This window comes from Bos javanicus, chromosome 26 (assembly GCF_032452875.1).
Source record: "Bos javanicus breed banteng chromosome 26, ARS-OSU_banteng_1.0, whole genome shotgun sequence".
NCBI lineage: Eukaryota > Metazoa > Chordata > Mammalia > Artiodactyla > Bovidae > Bos > Bos javanicus.
In genome coordinates, this window is record NC_083893.1 from 9,254,255 (window position 1) to 9,279,661 (window position 25,407).

At 40.7% G+C, this 25,407-nt stretch overlaps 1 protein-coding gene across 1 annotated transcript in view; it reads left to right on the top strand.

The window, feature by feature from the left end:
* Positions 1 to 21,179, top strand: part of MINPP1 (multiple inositol-polyphosphate phosphatase 1) — a 72,621-nt gene extending 51,442 nt beyond the window's left edge. The window contains exon 5 of the mRNA XM_061402704.1: positions 20,907 to 21,179. Within this exon, the coding sequence (XP_061258688.1) occupies positions 20,907 to 20,988 (82 nt within the window). The 3' untranslated portion in view covers positions 20,989 to 21,179. The remainder of the gene's footprint in view (positions 1 to 20,906) is intronic.
* The last annotated feature ends 4,228 nt before the right edge of the window (positions 21,180 to 25,407 follow it).

Genomic DNA, 25,407 nt, shown 5'->3' on the forward strand with positions numbered 1-25,407 from the left:
TCTAAAAGATAGAGGAGCCTGGTGGGCTGTAGTCCATAGGATCACAAAAAGTCAGACACGACTGAGCGAATAACATTATCTTCTGACTTTTTCTCTCTCTTCAATGAGTATTTATCTAGGCCAGGAATCCTGGGGCTCACACTCACCTGCTGAGAAAGCCTGGACCAGGTGAGCACCAGGTGAGGGATGTGTGGTCTCTTGAATGTGTTGCTTCTCTGCTGACTTACTCGTTCTTCCCACATCCGCCTTTCCATGCTGTTAGCGTAGTCAGATCCAGAGAATCCTGGGTATGGGCTTAGGGAGGAAAGGGTTGCAAGGAGCTCCTTTGCTTTTAGGCCCTAGGCCTGCCTCTACCACGTGAAACAGATCTTCCCCAAAGGCCAGCTCAGCTTACTCTCGTCTGTATAGGGATTTAGGCCAAAGTCTTTTAACATGTATTTTCCTGACCTGTTTTTTGTGCGTCTGTTTTTGTTTCCTTCAAGAAACTAAGGTGGAAAGGAGGCCAAGGGGAAAGAACAGAAAGAATAGAGGCATTTAAAATCCTGAGTCCCTGCCATCTCTTCCTTTTTGTAATCTCTGCTCCTTTCAAATATGATTTACATTATTCACGGAAATCAATCCAGAGGAAGTTGTGGTCAGAAGCTGAAACGTTGTCTACCTGCGTGCCAGTGAACTGTTCCACTGATTTCCATCATTCTGACAGGCAGGAAAGCATGAACAGATTGTGTACTTACCTTGCTGGGCCTTGAGCTGAATCATCCACCTGTCTCACTGATCCTCACAGTAATCTATGAGGTAGATAACTGTTATCATTTTCTCTTTTATAGTTGGAAGAAACGAGGCTCAGAGCAAACTTGTCCAAGGTCAGGAAGCCTTAGATCTGGGAGACAAATTCCAGCAGTCTGATTCCGCAGTCAGTGTTCTTACCTGTTACCTGCGTCTCTCTCCTTCCCCCACGTGTACAGAGGAAGAGCCAGCAGTGTGCTCACCTCCATCGACCTAGGAGGAGTTCACTTCGGCTCCCAAGATGCTGCTTAGACTATGTGGTTGATGTTTGGGATTCCACCATTAGACAGAATTCCTTGTGACATAAAGCTGTGTCCAGTACATGAAGTCACACCCTAGGTTGCATCAGTCACTTCCTCAGCATAAAAGAATAAATTCAAGGTTTTCCCGAATGGGCTTCTGCCAAAGAAGAGTTGCCATTTGGATCTGGTCATTATTTGTCTTAACAGAAATTATCTAAATTTGAATTTGTCTATCATTCCTAAAACACTTATTGACTAGTATAAATAGATGCCTTTTATAGTATTTACATATCATTTTGGAAAGGGCATCAACCCATCATTATTCTTGTCTGGAATATTTCAGAAAAAGAGCTACAGAACCTGGATATATTAGGCCAACTCAAAACCAGAGGGAATGGATGTATTTCTGTTCTCAATGAAGTAGCACTTTGTTGGCACTAAATATGTGTTTCAGTTTGAGATGACGAGCAGGTCAGCCAAGGGACAAGAGTACTGTATTTCTTTTCAATAATGTAATTGGGAGCCTTTGGAAATCACTGAGTCTGTCCACAAAGGAGGAATGACATCAAGAAGCCCCATATTCACCGCAATTAAAAGACCTTTTTAAAAAGTATCTGGAATATATTCAAGGGAATATATTAAGAAATAACATCCTTATATGCCAAGCACATGTATCTTTAGCATGTAAAACGACTTCATTTTTCACACAAAATTGGCTTTTTTAAATGACGAATTTGAACCTTGTCAAGCTAGGAATGAGACTAATCTTTGCTTTACTCCTCCCTCCTGCTTTTTCAGATATTTATGAGTGTTAACTAAAGCTGATTCATTCTTAGATGTTCCATTCAAGATAATTGTGCAACAAAACAGCTTAAAACTATGTCAAAGGTGACAGCAAAATAGGATCATTAAAAAAAAGTGTAATTGATAAGGTTCTTCTCAAGTTAAATAGTAAAGTAATAGATACGGTTTTCTTGTCTATATCTAGATAGGTTGGAGAAGGAAATGGCAACCCACTCCAGTATTCTTGCCTGGGAATCCTATCAACAGGGGAGCCTGGTGGGCTGCTGTCCTTGGGGTCACACAGAGTTGGACACGACTGAAGCAACTTACCATGCATGCATGCATTGGAGAAAATGGCAACCCACTCCCGTATTCTTGCCTGGAGAATCCCAGGGACAGAGGAGCCTGGTGGGCTGCCGTCTATGGGGTCACACAGAGTCAGACACGACTGAAGTGACTTAGTAGCAGCAGCAGCAGCAGTTAGGTTAGTTTCTTTTATTATTACACTAATGCTATATTTATTTTTGTTGTTGAAAAAAACACCCTTAGAAAACTAAGATATTAAAGTCTTGAAAAATGGTTTATGGACATGTCTAATTACTATCAATATATTTCATAAGATATTTAAAATGTAGAAATTTAGTAGACTGTATTATGAACATATATTTAGCTGTTGGACTATAACAATTCAAATAGAATCATTTACAACTTACGGAGTGAATAAATGTGCCTCTATAAAGATTCACATTATTCAGTTAAGTTAGTTTCTAATCTCCATTTTCTGATGTCATTTTTCAAAAACAGTCAGGAGATCCATTGTCTAACAAGTCAGTAATCTCATATGTGCTTTAGGCAGAATTTATATAAATTGGATGCCCAGGATTTGGGCTTCAGCCTTTGGGCATTTACTGAAGCTCTACTTCCATGCTGGGCACTGGAAAAACGACATGGTGCCCACCTCAGGAAACTCATGGCCTTCTGAGGGAGACAGAGCCTTAAGAAGATCATTGCAGTGTACTGCACAAGTGCCGAGAAGATCCATAGAATGATCAGCTCTGATGACCAAAGAAGCTTCCTCAGTGAGGTAACCTCTGAGCTGAGTCATGAAGCCTGAGCAGCACTCACATGGTGAGAAGGGGCCGATGGTGCCAAGTCTCAGCACAGTGAAGAGCTGTGTTTTGGGAACTGCAAAAGCATGTCCCTTAATCTCACATTATAAAACTCGAGTTTGATTCAGCTCTGGACAAAACGGTTGTGACAATTACTGGTTTTCTTGAGAAGTATGAAAACAGGGCCTTCATGTTTGAACACACTTAGCTTCACATCCTGATTCTACCACATGCCAGTATGATCTTGAGGATGTTAATATTACTGTCTCTTTCTAAATATCAGGTACCTTATTTGTAAAATTAGCATTCTTACTTTGCATAATTTTTTAAGGGGTTATGAGAAACAGCATAGGTAAAGACCTATAACAAGTAGGATTGCCTGATCTGGTGAATAAAAATACAGGGCACCAAGTGAAATTAGAATTTCATACAAAAACAGATAATTTTTTTTAATATAACTATGTTCCAAATGGGCTTCCCTGGTGGCTCAGCTGATAAAGAATCTGCCTGGAATGCGGGAGACCAGGGTTTGATCCCTGGGTCAGGAAGATTCCCCTGGAGAAGGAAATGGCAAGCCATTCCAGTTTTCTTGCCTGGAGAATTCCATGGACAGAGGAGCCTGGCAGGCTACAGTCCATGGGGTCACAAAAAATCAGATACAACTAAGTGTGATTAATACACATATTCCAAATACTGCATGGATACACTTACACTAAATAATTATATGTGGTTTATTGGAAATTCACACCCAAAGGGGCATCCTGTATTATTTAATATTAAACTCATAATTGAAGAATAGATGCTTTTGAATTGTGGTGCTGAAGAAGACTCTTGAGAATTCCTTGGACTACAAGGTCAAACCAGGCAATCCTAAAGGAAATCAACCCTGAATATTCATCTGAAGGACTGTTGCTGAGGCTGAAGCTCCAATACTTTGGCCACCTGATGTGAAGAGCCCTGATGCTGGGAAAGATTGAAGGCAGGAGGAGAAGGGGGTGATAGAGGATAGGATGGTTAGATAGCATTACCAACTCAATGGACATGAATTAAGCAAACTGTGGAAGACAGTGAAGGACAGAGGAGCCTGGTGTGCTGCAGTCTGTGGGATGGCAAAGAGTTGGACGTGACTTAGTGTTCAACAGTAGTAACAACAAACTCATAATAAATGAACTGTAACTCAATAAGTTATTGGCATAAAGGACAGATGAGCCTGGCAGCCTGCAGGCCATGGGGTCATAAAAAGTTGGACACAACTGAGCAACTAACAGTCAGGAATGGACCTTAGAGGAAGAACATCTGGCTGAGCAGAAAATCATTTGCAAGATTATGCTGGAAAGCACTGACTTGGAGGAAATAGGAGATTTGGAATAAAATTATAGACTCCACATAGTGTGTAAATACGTTACACTCTACGTAGATGTAGATACACATACATGTGGTTGGGTGGTGGGGTAATAGTGGGAAAAATGGAGGGAGGGTTTTAGTTCATATTAGGAATCCAGAAACTTCTCCAGGATCAATGAACATATTCTCTTAAGAAAAAAAAAATTTTTTTTAAGTTGGTTAACAACAGTAACAAAATCAACACATTTATAACAATCACTTGTTTAAAGGCCATGCCAGCAGGATCTGAGTTTTGGTACCATATAACTTCAAACTTTTCAGCAGTCTGTAGTGGTAGAGATGTTGGCCTTTTTTCAAGGTATAAAGATAGTTTTTTGGCCTTCATGTGTCAGACTTTACATTTATTCTCTTCTTTCTCCTAGTAGCACTGACAGGTCTCAGAGTCCTTGGCTACTGAGAGGATGATGCACACTGGACCAGCTAAAAGGTCACTGAGTCTAGCACTTTACAAAACACTTAGCTTATGTCAGGAACTGTGGGGAGGGATTAAAAAAAGGATAAGTCCAGTGCCCTCCAGGAGTGTGCAATCCTATTGAGTCTGGAAAAGAAAAGAAAATTGAGAAATGTAGTTTACTACTGTAACATATGTTCTGTGAAGGCTGAGTGGACCTGACCAGTGTATCCCCAGAGTTGAGGGTGGTACCTGACGAACAGTAGAGGTCCCGTAAACATCTGGTGAGCAAACTTGTGTGTGGGCTGCATTCACTAAGGAAGGTTTAATGCAGCAGTTTAGTCAGTGGCTCAGATAGTAAAGAATCTGCCTGCAGTGCAGGAGACCTGGATTCGAACCCTGGGTCAGGAAGATCCCCTGGAGAAGGGAATGGCTACCCACTCCAGTATATTGGCCTGGAGAATTCCATGGACAGCTGAGCCTGGCAGCCTACAGGCCATGGGATCGTGGAGTTGGACACAACTGAGCAACTAACAGTCAGGAATGGACCTTAGAGGAAGAAAATCTGGCTGAACAGAAAATCATTTGCATCATCATCATAGCAGCTGGCATTTACTATGAACCTAGGCACTGAGCGAAGGACTTTATGTGAATTCTGTTCGGATGTTTCCGGTAGCCCTTAAAAGTTTAGGTACACGGCCCCAAAGCCCATTTTGCTTCTGCAAATCAGCTTGAGTGTTCCCTCGTCAGGTAGATCATCCCTGACCATACTGTCCAGAAGCATTCCTTCCGGTTACTCTATCTCAACCCCCTGTCCTTTCAGAGCACTGATGACACTTCATGTGAATCTATTCAATATCTTTGGTGTATATTTTTCCAGTCTCTGAGGACAGAGGCTGTGTCTGATTTTATCACGGTTGTGTTCCTTGTATCTGCCAGCCAGTTCATTCCCTGGCAGTTGAAAGACACCCAATAAATAACTATTGAACAAGTACATTCTTCTGCACAGAATCATCTTCTCAGTTCAAAGAAACAAACAAAAAAATACCTCCAGAAAACTAAAAACAAAAAAAACATAACCTACCAGGACTCCAGAGTCTCCGGGTCCAAATGTCCATGAGTGGGTCAAAGCATCTATTTCTTTTCTTTTTCAAAACAAAATTCTGTGTGTGCATCTGATACATAGCTAAAGAAGAGCACTCTGGTGAGGGCAAGATACTGTAAGGAAATTCACTATATGAATTCGTGTTAAAATCTGATGAATACAGTTTCCTCCATGCAATATTTCAAGTAAAGCTTCATAGATCTTTCTCTAAGAAACATATTGGCCATTACCTTTGGCTCAGTATAAACTGGTTTCATACCTAATCATACCCATCCTGTTCTCTCCAACTTTAAAAAGTGAGAAAATACTACAAGCAACAAATACATTGAAATTAAAATGTATTTTCCATGACCCTTAAATATGGTAAGATGGTCAAGCTTATTCAAAATAAGAGACGTGAAAATTATAACTATGTTGGTATCACTTCTCATCTATCAGATGACAAAAGTGCGAAAGTTTGACAACATTTTATTGGCAGGACCACAGAGAGACAACCACTTTGATACATTGCTGTGTGTGTTAGTCGCTCAGTCGTGTCTGACTGTGAAACCCAATGGACTGTAGCCCACCAGGCTCCTTTGTCCATGGGATTTTCCAGGCAAGCATACTGGAGTGGATTGCCATTCCCTTCTCCAGGGGATCTTCCCAACCCAAGGATTGAACCTGGGGCTCCCGTATTGCAGACAGATTCTTTACCATCTGAGCCACCAGAGAAGCACAAAAGAAAATCCAGAAGAGTGATGATCAAGATTACAGACTCTTGGTCCACAGTGATAAAGCAAACACAGTGTCCATGGCAGCCTTTCCATGCTGAATGTATCCAAAGGAGAAATAAAAAAATATTTTCGGGATGATGGGGAGGAGAAGAGAAAGATGGTAGTGAGAATTTTGTGAAATAGTGACTCCTGTGTAAAAGTGGATGAAGGACCAAACTCTAGGAGCCATGCTTTGAAAGGAACTGGGGTATCAACTTCAGATTCCACTTAATCAAAAGGTTCTGGGTCAAGTATGGGGTAGAGGATTTCACATGTTTTATCTGATTTAATCTTAGTTCTATATTTTAGCCATGTGTTGCCCCCTCCTTCATCAAACTCTTATTAATGAGTGTTAACATTTACCTTTTTTATATCACCAATCTTCTCTGGAAGTGCTAATGCATAGTTAAGGTGTGTGTGCTCAGTCACTGAGTCGTGTCCAACTCTTTGCCACCCCATGGGCTGTGGCCTGTCCTCTGTCAATGGGATTTTTCAGGCAAGAATACTGGAGTGCGTTGCCATTTCCTCCTCCAGGGGATCTTCCTGACCCAGGGATCAAACCCAGGTCTCCCACATCTCGTGCATTGGCAGGCAGTTTCTTTACCACTGAGCCATCTGGGAAGCCACATAGTTAAGGTAGCCAGAAGCAAAACCAGAGAAGCCTGTTGTAGTAGAAAGAATAGTGGAACTCCAAAGATGGCTATGTTTTAATTCCTAAAACCCATTAGGTCATATGGCAAAGGGGAATTAAGGTAGCAGATAGAGCTGAGGTTATTAACAAATTGACCTTAAGAAAGAGAGTATACCCTGGATTATTCAGGTGGGCCCAATATAATCACAAGAGTTCTTAAATGTAGAAGAAGAAGGCAGAAGGGAAGGTCAGAGCGATGCAGTGTAATGAGAACTCAGCCAACTGCTGTTAGTTAGTTTTGAAGACGAAAGGGGGCCATGTTCCAAGGGATGCGGGCAGCCTTGAGAAGCTGGAAAGAACAGGCAAACAGATTCTCCTATAGAGCCCTCGAAAGAGACTTCAGACCTCCTGACACCTTGATTTATCCCAGTGAAACCCATCTCAGACTTCCAGCATCCACAAAACTGTAAAATAATAAAGTTGAGTTGTTTTAAGCCACCAAGTGTGTGCTAATTTGTTATAGCAGCAATAGCAAACTAGTGTGATTGTTTATGGCCACAGACTGAAAACAAAACTCACTACAGATGATCAGGTGCCTCAAAGGGGTGATGATGGATGAGTTCAGGATGGTCAACCTGATGGTGGCCTGGTCCTTACTGAACCTGATTGTGAAGATACAACGTGTACTAGCTGACCACAGCATTGGTGAAAGGTCAGTCATTCTTGGCAGAGCAGAGGGAAAGGATGAGCAGCTCAAAGGAGCCTGAGAAACTACCAGAGATAGCGAGTGTGACTCCAGTCCTGGATCCAGGACTTGCTGTGACAAGCAATTACTGTAATAGTTCAAACTTTGACTCCCTTGTTCTTTCTACAGCCCTCCTTCCTGTCTATGATTTCATCTCTACATGAGAGGTAAAGAATACCTCTCATTTTACGCTTACAGTTTTTCTTGTACATCATGTCTTTCTCCTATATGTAGCACACTTCAAAATTTTTTGAAACTAAAAATTTTAATAGGACATGTCTAGGTGTTCACTTTTTTCTTACCTTTCTTGTTTGGGTATATGATGGGCTCTTGAATTCCATGCACTGTGACACATCTTCATATCAGCAAAGTTTTCTGTTAATTAATTAATTTTTCATAATCTGTTTCTGTTAATTTATTGCTTATGGTTTTTTCTGCCATAAGCAAAAGGAATAATTTTTATCTGGAATTATTATCTAGTCTCTGCCCTACCTATTTATCACATTTTCACTCTCAGCATTTCCATTTTCCTTTTTTTTAATGTTGAGTAACCTTGAGAACACTCCCTCCCAGTGTTCTGAGAACCACAGAGTTAAGATAATAGATATCCAGGGGGGTGGCACTGCTGATTGGCCATTCTGAAGATAACAGTTCAACATTCTCTTTCGTGCATGGTGAGGGAAACAGATGCCACAGAGTGACATTTGATTGATATTTATAAAATCAAGGGGGTGAGAGCACAGTGAGAATAAATTCTGAATTTCCAGTCAGTGGATCTTTTAGGTAGAAAGAAGATGAAAACAATGAACAAATAAACAGATGAAAATCACACTACTCAGAAAAAAATAGGTTACTTCCCTATGTTTTTTCTATTGCTTCCTTCTTCTCAAGCTAATTCTCCAAATCACTGCTTCAGTTTTCTTCTCTGTCAGTGTGTGACTAATTATGTGATTATATTTTAACTTTTTTTTTTTTTTAACAATAGTTCCATCTGATACAGTTTTTGATTTCTGATTCCATCTCAACTAGCTCCTTTAAAAAAAAATCAGTTTGTTATAACTATTTCATAGTTCATCTTTTATTTCAAACATCCATGTTTTCCTTAATCTTATTCAGAGTGCAAAGCTGATGGTTTCTTAAAATCAATTAGGTCTCCTATAGAAATATTTTCCAAACACATGTTATTCTGAAAACCTCAAGGGCCAAATTCTCTATCATTTATGTTATATAATGTTTCATGGGCTTCCCCTACCACATTTTAAATATTGTTTATCCTTGAAAAGGGAGAACTATATTCAGCTCTGGTGAATGCCTGTAATCATGGGGCAACGGTGAGTGTTAGAATCCTCTGTTTGCATCTCAGATTGGAGGACTGGATGGGCAAGCCACCTAGCCCATCTTTGTTAGCCTGCGGGTTTCTTTTTATTCTAAATCCATTCACTCTAAAGGACAGATCCCCTGGTCCTTACAAGAGAGGACGTCTGACCTTCAGGATTGATTCCTCTGCCCTCATGGGGGCAGTCATCTCTAGCAGTCTGTAGTTCTGCCCGTATTCACCTTCTCACTTGTCCCTACTTAGAACCCCTCTAAGGTGCATCCCCCTAGCTTCTCATTCCAGGCTTTGCTATGAAAACGTCCTTCCTGACATCTGGCAGATAGCTGGGGAGCACTCCTAGTTGGTAATGCCAGTGTGACTTTCATCTTCTTTGTGCTCATGAGTACTTTAATAGGAAACAGGAGAAGGATAACCAGGACTGCTTGGTTTCTGCTCTCTGGGAGCTCTGGTTGAGAATCAATGGAGTCTTTCCTGCTGGGCTTTCAGACACTTGCCCCACTTGCTATTTTGCCTCGTCTCCCATATAGCAATCCTGTGCTTCAGCCTTCCTAGTTTTTTCGCTTCCTCTCTGAAGCACTGCCCTCATTCATAGCCAGCCTCTTCCTGACAGTTTCACAAGATAGCTTCCGCAAAGCCAGCTCCAAGCTGGAGATTAGGGTGCAAACGGTTCCTAAAGGGAGCTTGAGGTCAACGCCTGTGGAAAGACGCAGAGAAGCAAGATTAAACAGAAGCTGAACTCCCATTGGAGGCCTTGGGAGTCTTGGGGCTGGAATGGTCCTTTAGATATCCCACAATGGGAAAAGAGGGGCAGGATTTTATATCTCAAGCAAGAATTCTTCAGATGTCGACTGCCCTCGGAGAAGACATGACTGTGAGGAAGGCAGTTTCAGTAGGGTTGACAGCTGAATACATCTTCCAGCAGCACACCCAACATCTGAGGGAATAAACTACTCGTTCCTCAGAGGGATCTGGGTAGCATAGCCCATATGGTCTACCTCAGGCAGTCAGTGGATAAGACGGCCCAATACCTTAGCCTCTTGAGTCTTAAGACACTGAATTGAAATACTAATAACACAGAGTGCCATCTTTCATTGGGTTGACTAAGGTAAAGGGCAAGATTATAAACTTCCTGCCATCAATTAGAGTAAGATGACAACCAGATGGCCTTAGATTAGAACCAGAATTGTTTAGAGTACTTCAAGCTAAAAAGATTTTTTTTTTTAATTTGTGAGATATAATTGACATATGACATTATATTGATTTCAGTTGTACAACATATGATTCCACATTTGTATATACTGCAAAGTGATCACCACAGTTTAGTTTAACATCCATCACCTTACATAGTTAACAAAACCTTTTTTCTTTTGATGAGAAGTTTAAAGATATACCCTCATAGCAACATTCAAATATGAAATACAGTATTGTTAACTATATTTATATTATTATAACTATACATTTATTTACTAAAGATGGTTTATGACAACTGATAATGAAAATACAGAATAGTATTAGATAAATATAATCCTCTGCTGCTGCTAAGTCACTTCAGTCCTGTCCGACTCTGTGCGACCCCATAGACGGCAGCCCACCAGGCTCCCCCGTCCCTGGGATTCTCCAGGCAAGAACACTGGAGTGGGTTGCCATTGCCTTCTCCAATGCATGAAAGTCAAAAGTGAAAGTGAAGTTGCTCAGTCCTACCTGACTCTTAGCGACCCCATGGACTGCAGCCCACCAGGCTCCTCCGTCCATGGGATTTTCCAGGCAAGAGTACTAGTAGTGAGTAATTAAAACTAGGAGTTGTCTGTTTTGAGAGAAGACCAAGAATTAACACAAAGACTCCTGATTTTGTGAAGAGAATTTATGTTGTCTCTATAATTTTCCTTCTTGTAATACAAGAGCCTGAAACTAAAATGATCACAAGCTTTAAATACCTATGTAAGAGATTTTTGTTTCATTCAGCTGTGAAGCAAAACCCTCATTTATGTCCTATCACCTTATAGGTCAGCAAGGCCATGAGTAACTATGACTTAGAAACTTGATATATGCTTCCTCAGAGACAATTGATGACTAGAGATGGAAAAAAAATTGAATCAGTGGTTACAAACCACATGCATGCAGAGGAATGGGAGTGGAAGGGAAGTGCCTTTCATTTTCCAAGAGAAGCTAAAAATTCAGATTTCTGTGTGAAGTTTCTGGATTTTTTAGTGTAGGAGACTAATTCACCTTAAAAAAAATTGTCGTGTGAGTCAAACAATAAATGTTATAAAGTGAAGTCAGGCCTTCGGGCTGCCTGACTGTAACCCGTGAGTTCATTTCGTCAGAATCGTTTTTGGTGAGGTCAATGAAAGTTGCGATACAAACAGAACAGCGCTGTCATTTATTGCAATCGCATTTCCTTCAAAAGCTGTGTTATAATGTTACATTGGCCCCAGAATATTGCTGTTTAAGTAGACAACCAACATCAAGAATGTCACTAATATACAGTAAGAGTATAACTATACATTCCTTTATATTTGGCAATAGTTCAGGTGAGGAAAAAATTTAAGGCTTTTGACCAAAGGCCATTATAAAACGTTTAGAGACTAAAAATCTAGTACCTTTTGCTCTTCCAAGTCAGTAGTGACATGGACAAATAGTATTTTGTATTATCAGTTTCTCCTCTTTCTATTGGAAATAACATTTCCCTATTTGTGTCTCAGTGGTAAAGAATCTACCTGCCAGTGCAGGAGACATGGGTTTGATCCATAGGTCAAGAAGATACTCTGGAGAAGGAAAAGGCAACCCACTCCAGTATTCTTGCTTGGGAAATCCGATGGACAGAGGAGCCTGGTGGGCTACAGTCCATGGCGTTTCAAAGAGTTGGACACGACTGAAGCAACTGAGCACACACACAGGCATTCTTGAGAACCACGCGTCCTTTTTCAGTTGTGTGATTCCTTTGGGAGCGGCCATGTTTTTGTCTTGTGTTGATTTCCTGTTCACTATTAACTGATCTAGTCCTGAGTGTCTGACCCAAGGCAGATGAATCAGAGCTTCCTGACAAAAGGAGTCAGGCCCTGTCTGATGGCAGGAACTTACAGGAGCCATGTGGAAGAAGTTTGTCTCTGATGAAAGAGACAAACACTCAGCTCACCTGCCAGGAAAAGCAGAGCAGGTGATAAGGAAAGAGAGAGGGGGTCTTGGCTGCATTTGTGACCCTGGCTCCAGTTGTTTCTGAGCCTACACTACTTTCAGTCTGATTGTTCACAGAAATATGCTCAACAGCACATGTCATTAGGTAGTATAGATCAAAACCACAATGAAATACCTCTTAACAAACACTGCTAAGTCACTTCAGTCGTGTCCGACTCTATGCGACCCCATAGACAGCAGCCCACCAGGCTCCCCCGTCCCTGGGATTCTCCAGGCAAGAACACTGGAGTGGGTTGCCATTTCCTTCTCCACAACGGACACTAAGTGGCTATAATAAAAAAGACAATAGCAAGTATAGGTGAGGATGTGCAGAAACTGAAACTCACATTATGGTAGGATTATAAGACGGTATGGTAATTTTGGAGAACAGTTTGGAAGTTTCTCAAAAAGCATCTTGAAAATTGGAATGGTATGTCTGCACAAAACTTATACGTGAATGTTCATAGAAGCATTATTCATAATAGCCCCAAAGTGGAAACAACCTAAATATATCTAACAGCTGATGAACAGACAAAGTGTGATAAATTCATACACAAGGGGCTTCCCTGGTAGCTCAGACGGTAAAGAATCTGCCTGCAGTGCAGGAGACCTGGGTTCAATCCCTGGGTCAGGAAGATCCCCTAGAGATGGGAATGGTTACCCACTCCAGTATCTTGCCTGGAGAATTCCATGGACAGAGGAGCCTGGTGGGCTACAGTCCATGGAGTCGTAAAGAGTTGGACACTGCTGAGCAACTAACACTTTCCCTTTCAGGTTCTCTATAAACAGAGAAAGAATGATCCAGTAAGGGGTATTTTTTATTTTGCACACAGTCAGGAGAAAATCCTGGCCTGTGAGTGCAGCAGGAAGAAAAATATGACTGGAAGTACTTTCCTATGTGAATAAAACTGATTAGAAACTCTACTTGGAACTCTGAGGAACATAAGACCTGGGAAATCGGCTCTCTGAGGTTGATTTATTTTATGGCTATTTAATTGTCCCCAAGTTATCATCTCAGGTCAAACTGAGTATAAAAATACTGTATAAATGGCATAACTTGTGTTTCATTTTTGCTTAATTTTTGTGGAAGAAGTTGATTTTTTTTTTTTTAAATCCTTTTCCAACAGAAGATCGTGTGTCCCAGACTCTGAGATGGAAAAATAGATGGCATCTCTCTGCAGGGCTAGGGAATGGCAAAGTTGAAATATTGAAAAGCCAGAGAATGAGGAATCTGGCAATGGGTGATTTTTTTTTTCATTATTTATATCTTGTAAGTTTTCAGAAATAAATTTTAACACACTGTGGTAAAGTGTGAGCATTTAATTCAGCATGAAAAGGAAGGCAAGTGAAGCAAAAATACGGGTGATGAATATGAAGGCTGAATTAATTAAGATGCTTTGGGATGAATTCACGTGGTAGAAACACATCTAATCTAATTTTAGCCAAAAGGGTGACTGAATGACTCAAGAAAGTAAGAGGTCCAGGAGTGATTGAGAGTCAGGCAAGGCTGATTCCAGGAGTTCAGACAATGTCACTAAGGCAAAGTCTTTTTCTCATGACTCTCCTCTTTTTTTTCCCATTTCTTCTTCTCTAGTCCTATCTTTTATTGTGTTGACTGCATTTGCTTTTTTCCACATTTCCCACTTCTACTGTTTTATATATGTGTATGCATGTGTGCATGTAAGTGGTTACTTTATTTAAACACATAATTTAATCAAAATCTCTATTCTCCAAACAAAAAAAGACACTTGACTTACTTTTATTTCTCTCTACACTATTCTTTGGGTGTTCCTTGGAAGGATTGATGCTAAAGCTGAAAGTCCAATACTCTGGCCACTTCATGCGGAGAGTTGACTCATTGGAAAAGACTCTGATGCTGGGAGGGATTGGGGGCAGGAGGAGAAAGGGACGACAGAGGATGAGATGGCTGGATGGCATCACCAACTCGATGGATGTGAGTTTGAGTGAACTCCAGGAGTTGGTGGTGGACAGGGAGGCCTGGCATGCTGCGATTCATGGGGTCGCAAAGAGTCGGACACGACTGAGCGACTGAACTGAACTGAACACTATTCTTCCCAACTTCCATGTTACTACTCTCTGAAATTTTGGTCCCAGCTTGTTTTTAAACACATAATTTTTAAAACATTATTCATTTTGATTTCAGTTCAGTTCAGTCACTCAGTCGTGTCCGACTCTGCAACCCCATGAATCGCAGCATGCCAGGCCTCCCTGTCCATCACCAACTCCCGGAGTTCACTCAAGCTCACGTCCATCAAGTCGGTGATGCCATCCAGCCATCTCATCCTCTGTCCTCCCCTTCTCCTCCTGCCCCCAATCCTCCCAGCATCAGAGTTTTCCAATGAGTCAACTCTTCGCATGAGGTGGCCAAAGTACTGGACTTTCAGCTTTAGCATCAGTCCTTCCAAAGAAATCCCAGGGCTGATCTCCTTCAGAATGGACTGGTTGGATCTCCTTGCAGTCCAAGGGACTCTCAAGAGTCTTCTCCAACACCACAGTTCAAAAGCATCAATTCTTCGGCTCTCAGCCTTCTTCACAGTCCAACTCTCACATCCATACATGACCACAGGAAAAACCATAGCCTTGACTAAACGGACCTTTGTTGCCAAAGTAATGTCTCTGCTTTTGAATATGCTATCTAGGTTGGTCATAACTTTCCTTCCAAAGAGTAAGCATCTTTTAATTTCATGGATGCAATCACCATCTGCAGTGATCTTGGAGCCCCAAAAATAAAGTCTGACACTGTTTCCACTGTTTCCCCATCTATTTCCCATGAAGTGATGGGACCAGATGCCGTGATCTTCGTTTTCTGAATGTTGAGCTTGAAGCCAACTTTTTCATTCTCCTCTTTCACTTTCATCAAGAGGCTTTTTAGTTCCTCTTCACTTTCTGCCATAAGGGTGGTGTCATCTGCATATCTGAGGTTATTGATATTGCTCCTGGCATTTTGATTCACTACTATATTTTTTGTTGATTTATTTGCTCACTGTGACTTTTTGCACCCTTCCTTTAGATTCACTTTTTTTTTTTTTCTTGCAAGAGTACACCCTAGTGTAGTTTTTTCAGTGAGAGTCTTTGGATAGTAAATTTTTCAAATATTTGTATGTGTTAAAATATCTATTTTGTCTTTCCACTTGGCTAGATATAGAATTCTGAGTCCAAAATTATTTTCCTTTAGCATATTGACTGATGATCTCCAGTGTTGTTGATAATTTCATTGCCATTCCTTTCTTGTATTATTATGTCTTTTCCCTCTGATAGCTTTTAGAATGTTCACTTTATCTCTGATGCTCTGGAATTTTACATGATATGCCTACAGGTGTGTGTTATTATTATTATCCTATGGCACCCCACTCCAGTACTCTTGCCTGGGAAATCCCATAGATGGAGGAGCCTGGTAGGCTGCAGTCCATGGGGTCGCTGAGAGTTGGACACAACTGAGTGACTTCACTTTCACTTTTCACTTTCATGCACTGGAGAAAGAAATGGCAACCCACTCCAGTGTTCTTGCCTGGAGAATCCCAGGGACGGGGGAGCCTGGTGGGCTGCCGTCTATGGGGTCACACAGAGTGAGACACGACTGAAGCAACTTAGCAGTAGCATACACTTGATAGGAATTTTCTATTTGAGAGCTCATTTCTTCCCCTTTAGCTTTGGGTTGTTCTTCCTAGTATCTCTTCAATGTTATCTTTTCACTATTTCTTCTATTCTCTGCTTCTGACACTGTACTAAATATATAGATGTGTTCTCTCTGAACTTTTCTTTAACTTTTCATTCTCTTTATCTTTTTGAACTTCATTCTGGGAGATAAACTTAGTTTGACCTTCCAGTTTACCCATTCATTCTTCAGCAGTAAGGAAGCTGATATGAAGCTCATCTATTCAATTTTTATCTCCATACTATATTTGCATTTTAACATTCCTAGTTGATCCTAGTTCTAGCATGTCCTAGTTTCAAACTTTCTCTTGTTTCGTGGATTTTATTCCCATCTAAATTTGTTTCCTTGAGGATTTTGAGGATATCCTCACTGGGGAGTTCCTCCTTCCAGTATTCATTGATACTAAACAATAAAAGCACATTTATGAATAGATTACATTGAAATAAATGTCTCAAGAACTAGAAGCTTCTAAGGGATGGAGAACCAAGAATATTCTCTTCTCTCATTCTATTTTACATCTTCTCAAAAGATAGCATTTGGGAATGAAATGGATTTATAAAATGCATTTGACCCATTTAGAAATACTTGTAAGAAATTATATTCCTCCAGAGAAAAACTAGGAAGTTATTTTTTTTTTTTCTCTTCCCTTTCCAATCTTGATAAAAAGTGCTAAGGACACATAAATCAAGATCAAAACTTTGCTTCATCAAAAGCTTGCAAATGAAATATAGCAAGGCAGTCTAAGACAACAAACACAGAGAATCAAAATGTCTAGGACTCTTGGCATCCTTATGTTTGCTCTGAAGCTTAAAGAGTGACACAAAACCAGTTGCAAGAAGTGAGAGTGAACTATGTCTTTAACATTTGGAATCTGAGATCAATAATCAGGTAAAATTGTAATTGGATTTGGAAGAGATTTAGCTTCTCCTCCCTTAATGATCCTATTTTGAAACCTGAACTTTGCTGGGAGGGCTAAGTAATTTGAGTTTCTTAAGGCTACACTGAGAAGCCTTGAGTTTTGCTAAATTGTTTCTAAATATGGAAGAAAACAAAACATGGAAAGACTGGTGTTGATTAGGTGGAGTGAACATTTAGACCTGCTAACCTGGAAACCGGAGAAGGCAATGGCACCCCACTCCAGTACTCTTGCCTGGAGAATCCCATGGACGGAGGAGCCTGGTGGGCTGCAGTCCATGGGGTCACACAGTCGGACATGACTGAAGCAACTTAGCAGTAGCAGCAGCAGCAGTGATTTCAAAATTCCATTTTGTTAGAAAATACCTTGTATAGTAAAAATCATGGGACTGTGTTAAATATATTTCTACTTTTCATCTATTTAAATGAACCACTGTCCTCTACAACTACTGGCTTTAGGCACCAGATTAAAACACAGCTTTTCAAAAATTTATTTCAAAGCCTGAAAAAATCAAACACACCCATTACTGAAATCTATCCTTCTAGTCCATGAAATGAATTGCTTCATTGAAACCTAGTTGTTTCTACCAAATTCCCTTGTTATACGTTGGCTCTACATGGATAGACAGTTTTAGAATTTTCCAAAAGTGATCACAGAGCTGACTCAAGCTTTCTGAATCTGTACCACTGTGGTTTGGCTCACAAACCTGAAGTTACTCCAGTCTTCACTAGAACCATAAGTCTTGCCCTTGGCAGATTAAATATTCAATTCAATTTTTCAGACATGTGCTAAATAAAGAAGGGAGAAAGATGGTAGGAATAATCACGGCCCAAGATCCACAGTTATCACTCACAACACCTTGTTAAAACAGAATCTCCTTCTGATTTTGGCAAAGTGATGGACTGTGCTAATGCCCAATTTAAAAAAAAAATTCTGTTGCCAGATAAATTTCCTAATTAACATTTGATAGTATAGTTCTCATACTATCTAAATATTTGCCTCTCTAGGTAGAGAGGGGCCTCATTATTTTTAAAACAAATAAGCAAACAAATAAATAAATAAACCGATGGGATTACCATGAGAATCTCAATAAGCACTAATGTGTGAGCACAGTGCTAGGTACTTATTAAGCACATAATAATTGGTTAAATACCAGTGCAGTGCCTTAGGCTTTATTTATAGGTGGTATCAATTAGCTATTACTGTATAAAAACTCTCTGAAAACTCAGTGGGTTAAAACAATGACCATTTATTTTTGCTCAGGGGGTTGTTAATCATCTGAATGGTTCTTCCGGTTGCGGATGGACTCACTCATGCATTTGCAGACGTGTAGGCAGCTTTTCTGATTTTTGGACTGGCTTATTCATAGGCTGAGTGTCAGTGGCGTTCTGGTCTAAGATGGGCCTGGCTGGAATCCATCAGTTCTGCTCCATGGGGCCTCACATCCTACAGGAGGTTAGCCTGGGCTTGTTCGCATGGCAGTCACAGGGCCACAGGAGGTCGATCAGAAGCAAGCATAGCCGTTTGAGGCCTAACCTTTGAACAGACGCTTCACTGCTTTGATCACATTCTGTTGTCCAAAGCAAATCACAAAGCCAGTCCATTCCATAGTCAATAATGGGGAAACAGACTCCATCTTTTAGTGGGAGGAGTGACCAAGTCACATTGCAGAATTACATGAATACATGGAAAGATAGATAATTGAAGCCAGTTTTGCAATTAGGCTGCTAAATAGATTTTCAGTTAATGTGAGAGAATATGTAAAAGGAAGGGATTTCACTTATACATATTTCACTGCTGGATAATGTTATCTACATTTAGGGTTTCCATTTCCTCTAAATTCTGGGTTTGAAGTTTGGGTCTTTGATTCTTTGGTGATGTGCCGTAGAAATTGCAGGTAACAGGCAAAAAAAAAGAAAGTAAAGAGAGAAAAAAAATATAGGCTAGCTCACAGACTCTAAGGATAAGCTTCAGCAAGGACAGGGACCCTGGATCACTCAACATTTAGACAGCAAGAATTAATCTGTTCAGGGCACTGCCTTAGGAGTCAGCTTTCCTGGAGAGAAAGTCCAACTGGCCTCTGGGTTAGTTGCCCAGACCTTGGTCATAGGAGGGTCAGGTACCTTGATTCTAAAGTGGTAGCAAGAATGCAGGCTAAGAGTCTGGACAGTTCTCTAAGATAACACGGAATTCACTACCAGATGAAGGGAATTCAGGGCAGGCAGATACAGCAGTGTTCTCTAGAAAGTTTAAACAGCTTGACCCTAGAAAAGAAGATCCATAGTGGTTAAATTCCCACCAGTGAGGGCATGGAGAAGTCAACTGTCATGTCCTTTCTTATCACTCTTCCCAGCAAGTAAAATTTAGAAAGCAGCTAGAGGCAAAAGATGCAGATTATCCAGATAGAGAAAGTAAATTAGAGCTGTCTTTCCTCTACCCATTCAAATGCAAGTGACAACTTACTTCTTTAATTAATTCTTCATCTGCCCTGGCTTGATCAAAGCGTAGTCTACAGATTATTGTTAAGCCTTTACTCTGCTTCAGAGAATGTGGGAAATGTGTGGACAAAAAGAGAAGATACATTTTTCAGAGTTACAGAAGTTCGGAATGCTTCTGGCCACTGTGACTTTACTCATGGGATGTTTATTGTTACTGAGCAGCAAGTCCTAAAGTAGTGGTTCCGGAGTGGGTCCAGAAACTCAACAGAGTCTTCCAAGGACCCAGTGCTCAGAGTAGCTGCAATGTGTCCTCAGAGCTACAAGATGGCTGCTGCGTCTTCCAGCACTATATTCTCACAGGACAGCATCTCTAGCAGAAGGGAGAGAGGAAAGAGCAAGAGAAACACTTTTGCTTTGCTCACTTCCCTCTACCCAATACCCGTTGGTGTTATCCTTCAACGCTCTTATGTTTTATTGGCCAGGACGTGACCATCCTTAACCTAATCACTCTAGAAGGGAAATGAGATCACCACAATGGGCTTAGACCAATTTTAGTTCAACCTCTCAAGTTTGGCACATTGCCTCTGGCACCAATGGTGCCTCCACTCACATTTACTTGGCTTTGTCCCTAATGGGGTCAGGGCTGGGTTCATGGGGCACGGGACCTAGGTAGTTGCACAGGACATCTCGTTTAGAAGGGCTTGGTTTAGTGCTCTTCTGTAGGTGTCTTGAAATTCTCAATAATTTTTAAACAAAGAAGCCGGCCTTTTCATTTTGCCCTGGAATCCCACAAATTATCTAGCCAGTCCTGGCTGGGATGGGCATTCCACACAGGCCTTGACTCAGTTCTCCCCAATAATCCTTGGTACAGGAAGGCACCCATTCAGTTCAATCAGTCGCTCAGTCATGTCAGACTCTTTGTGACCCCATGAACCGCAGCACGCCAGGCCTCCCTGTCCATCACCAACTCCCGGAGTCCACCTAAACGCATGTCCATTGATTCAGTGATGCCATCCAGCCATCTCATCCTCTGTCGTCCCCTTCTCCTCCTGCCCTCAATCTTTCCCAGCATCAAGGTATTTTCAAATGAGTCAGCTCTTTGCATCAGGTATCCAAAGTATTGGAGTTTCAGCTTCAACATCAGTCCTTCTAATGAACACCCAGGAAGGGACCCATGGGTATACTCAATAGGCTGATGGAGGGACTCCCCTGGTGGTCCAGTGGCTAAGACTCCAGCTCCCAATGCAGGGGTCTGAATTGAATCCCTGGTCAGGGAAGTAGACCCCACATGCTGCAACTAAGTTCATATGTCTCAACTAAAGACCCTGTGTGCCACAACAAAGATTGAGGATACCCTGTGCTATAACTAAGACCCTCTGCAGCTGATAAATAAATCAGTATTTTTTAAAAAATAGGCTGGCAGACGTGGATAACTTGGAAGGGCGGTGGACTAACACAAGCCCTAACCACTGCAACACAGGACTGACAGAGAAGTGACGGTGCGTCTCATCCTTCGGGGCATTGTGCATGCTTCGTAGAAGGTCCAGGTGGAATCCACCTCCATTGTCCACAGCAGTGACCTTGATAACATACTCTTCAATTGGCCTGTCTTCCTTTTCTGCCCAACTCTCCTCAGACCCTCATTCCTAGTCCCTGGAATCACCTTCCAAATAAATATGTGCAACGTGCACCCTAGTCTTGTCTCAGGCTCTGCCTTGAAGAGAATCCAAGCTCAAATACCATTCAAAAAAAAATTATGGTTTCCTGTCAAGAAGTGTACATGACTGTCTATTGGTTAAGCAACATTAACAATGTCACGATAGTGCTTGTGGGATAGTAAGGAGGAACCACCAGATCCTGTCCCCCTGACTTGCACAAAAGAAATCTAACACTTGTTGAGTACCTACTCTGTGTCAGATACGGTGCTGTTTTTGGATGTATTCTCTTATTTCAGCTGCACAACAGCCACACACAGTAATGGTCCTCACCTCCATTTTACAGGTAAGAATACCAAGGATAAGAGAAGTCGAGTGGTTCTCCAAGGTCAACAGGTGGAAGACCAGAAATTCGAACACAAGTTACCTGAGCAGTCTTCCCACAGTGTGGCCCTACTGAAAGAAAAGACACGTGCTTTATAGGCCAACTAGCTGGCAATGTGGGAAGATGGGTGCAGCCATGCTCTGAGGTTTGTGATCACTCATAAAGTACAAAGCACTTCCTGAAGAACAGCTAGTGGGCAGGAATGCTAGCAGAGGAGCAGACTTTCCTCTCAGTTTCTGGTGCTTCTATAAAAGTGTTCACAGCAGTGTTTCAGCAACAGACGGTGGTGGCCAGCACATTGCTCGGGTGTTTTCTTTAGACCAATAACAACCTGGCAACTGTATTTTCCAAGCCTGGCTAGACAGATCATTCTATTTTGCTTTGTCACTTCCAAGGCAGTTTTCTGCTCCTTCACAGACTCGGGGCTGTGTAGCAGACTACCTTTATAGAGTGCTCTGGATAATGAGGTCAGGCGAACATTTGAAGAGACAGATCACAGACTACAGGGATACCACTGTCTTTTTCCAGGGCAAGCAGAGAAAAGAAGTCGGACGCTGGCCCAGACAGCGTCTGCGGTACCCGCTGAATCAGTAAAGCTTGCCAATGCCTGGCTAGCAGTCAGGGACATGAGTGAAGAAAGAACTGTAATGTTATTATTCTCCAAGAATGTATTTTTGGTACACAGTATATAAGGTGTGACCCTCTTCTGTGGAGCAACACAGAATGGAAATTTGCTTAATACCAAATTACCACCATATGATGAAGAATTGAAATGACTTGAAATGATAATTTCAGAGAACTTTCCAATAGAGACTTTCAGATTAGTTTTTATTTTAATCATATATAAAAATCCCTTTGGTATTCTGAATATAAACTAAAATTTGATATGTCAGTACCTCTTGCTGATTTTCTTACATCCATTTCCCTGGGTTTTTTTTTTTTTTTCCTGTCATCTGACAAGATGCCAAAGCAGTGATCTATAATTTTGTTGATTGTGCCCCACATCAATAAAAACTTTGTGCATTAATATCCAACATATGGGAGGGGGATTAGGGGAGGGTGGGATGGAATTGGGAGAGTAGCACTGGCATACATACCCCACCATGTGTGAAATAGCTAGCTAGTGGGAAGCTGCTCTATAGCTCAGGGAGCTCAGCTTGCTGCTCTCTGGTGACCTAGAGGGGTGGGATGGGGGCTCAAGAGGGACGGTGGGTATATGTATACACATAGCTGATTCAGTTTGTTGTACAGCAGAAAAGAATACAACATCATAAAGCAATGGTACTCCAATAAAAAAATCCAATATGTGTATATTTATAATTTAGAAATTTTATCTTTATACTCCTGCACTACTATTTTATGTACTCTATGAAATAGGCCAGAATTAAAATTTAAAGGGTAAGATAAAGATTAAACTATTTTAAAGGTATTTTTAAATTACATTTTGCTTAGTACAGGCCTTCCCTTGTGGTACAGTGGATAGGAATCCACCTGCCAATGCAGGGAACACAGTTTCAGTCCCTGGTCTGGAAAGACCCCACGTGCCATGGAGAAGCTCAGCGCCTGCAGCACGACCACTGAGCTCATATGCTGCAGCTGCTGAGGCCTGTGGGCGAGAGCCTGTGCTGCACAGCCAGAGAAGCCGCTGCGATGAGGAGTCCACGCACTGTCCGAAGAGTAAACCCCACTCGCCACAGCTAGAGAAAGCCCTTGCAAAGCAACAACGACCTGGTGCAGTCAAAAAACAAAATAAAAATAAATAATTTTAAAAATTTAGTAACGGTCAGAAAAACCAAACTGTTTTTGCTAGAAAGCAGTATGATTAAATATACTTCTTTCTTTTTTAAAAAAAAGCAGTTTGTCACTCTGTGATACTGCAGTTCAAAGTTTTGGATTAGTCCAGTTTATTATTAATACAGTATTTGTATTTTTTAAATCTTAAAAAAATTGAGATATAATTCACATATCATAAAATTCTCCCTTTTAATGTATACAATTCAGTGATTTATAGCACACTCAGCAAGTCATGGAATTATCACCACTATCTAATTTTAGAATATTTTCATCAACTCAAAAAGAAACCCCATTCCCTTCTGGCCTGACCCCTGGCAACCACTAATCTATTCTCTGTCTTCATGGATTTGGCTATTATGGACATTTCACATACGTGGATTCTTACAATATGTGGCTTCTAGTGTCTGATTCTTTCACTTAGCACAATGTTTTCAAGATTCATCCATGCTGTAGCATGTATCAGTACTTCATTCTGTTTGATGACTGTCTATAATATTGCAGTGTATAAATAAACCACATTATCTTTATTTGCTGATGCACATTTGTGTTGTTTCTACTCCTGGCTATTATGAATAATGCTGCTATGAACATTCATGTACAAGCTTCTGTGTAGACTTCAAAAAAAAATTTTTTTTCTGGATATTTACTTAGGTGTAGAATTGCTGGGTCATGTACTAACTTAATGTTTAATGATTTGAGGAAATGCCAGATGGTTTTCCAAAGTGGATGCACCGTTTTACAATCCCACCAGCAATATATTGAGGGTTCCAGTTTCTCTATACCTTCACCAATACTTGTTACTGTTCGTCTTTTTGTTATAGCTATCTTAATGAATGTGAGTGGCTTTGATTTACATTTCCCTAATCACTAATGATGCTAAACATCTTTTCATGTGCATATTGGTAGTTTGTATATCTTTGGAGAAATGTCAGTTCAAAGTCTTTGTTCATTTTTAAGTTGAGTTATTTATCTTTTTATTGTTGAGTAATAAGCTCTTTATATATTCTGGACACTAGACCCTTCTTGAATATATGATTTACAGTTGTTTTTAAGCTTATGGGTTACCTTTCTCTTTTCTTAATAGTGGCCTTTGAAGAACACAAGGTTTTGTTTTGATGAAGTCAATTAGCTTTTATATTTCTTTGGTTGCATGTGCTTTTGGTGTCATATCTAAAAAGCCAGTGTTTCATCCAAGGACCCAAAGCTTTATACTTATGTTTTTCTCTAAGCTTTTATAGTTTTAGCCATTATATCTAGGTCTTCAAACCACTGAGTTCATTTTTATAGATGGTGTGTGGTAGGGGTTCAACTTTATCTTCTGAATGTGGATAGCTAGTTGTCCCAGTAAATTTATTGAAAACACTAATTCTTTCCTTCACTGAATTGTTGTGGTAAGCTTGTCAAAAATCAGCTGACTGTAAATGTACTTTTTTTTTTTTTAATGTGTCTAAATTTTTTTTTAATTTTATTTAATTTTTAAACTTTACATAATTGTATTAGTTTTGCCAAATATCAAAATGAATCCACCACAGGTATACATGTGTTCCCCATCCTGAACCCTCCTCCCTCCTCCCTCCCCATACCATCCCTCTGGGTCGTCCCAGTGCACTAGCCCCAAGCGTCCAGTATTGTGCATCAAACCTGGACTGGCATCTTGTTTCATACATGATATTTTACATGTTTCAATGCCATTCTCCCAAATCTTCCCACCCTCTCCCTCTCCTACAGAGTCCATAAGACTGTTCTATACATCACTGTTGCTTTTGCTGTCTCGTTCACAGGGTTATTGTTACCATCTTTCTAAATTCCATATATATGCGTTAGTATACTGTATTGGTGTTTTTCCTTCTGGCTTACTTCACTCTGTATAATAGGCTCCAGTTTCATCCACCTCATTAGAACTGATTCAAATGTATTCTTTTTAATGGCTGAGTAATACTCCATTGTGTATATGTACCACAGCTTTGATAAATCCACACACATATGGACACCTTATCTTTGACAAAGGAGGCAAGACTATACAATGGATTAAAGACAATCTCTTTAACAAGTGGTGCTGGGAAATCTGGTCAACCACTTGTA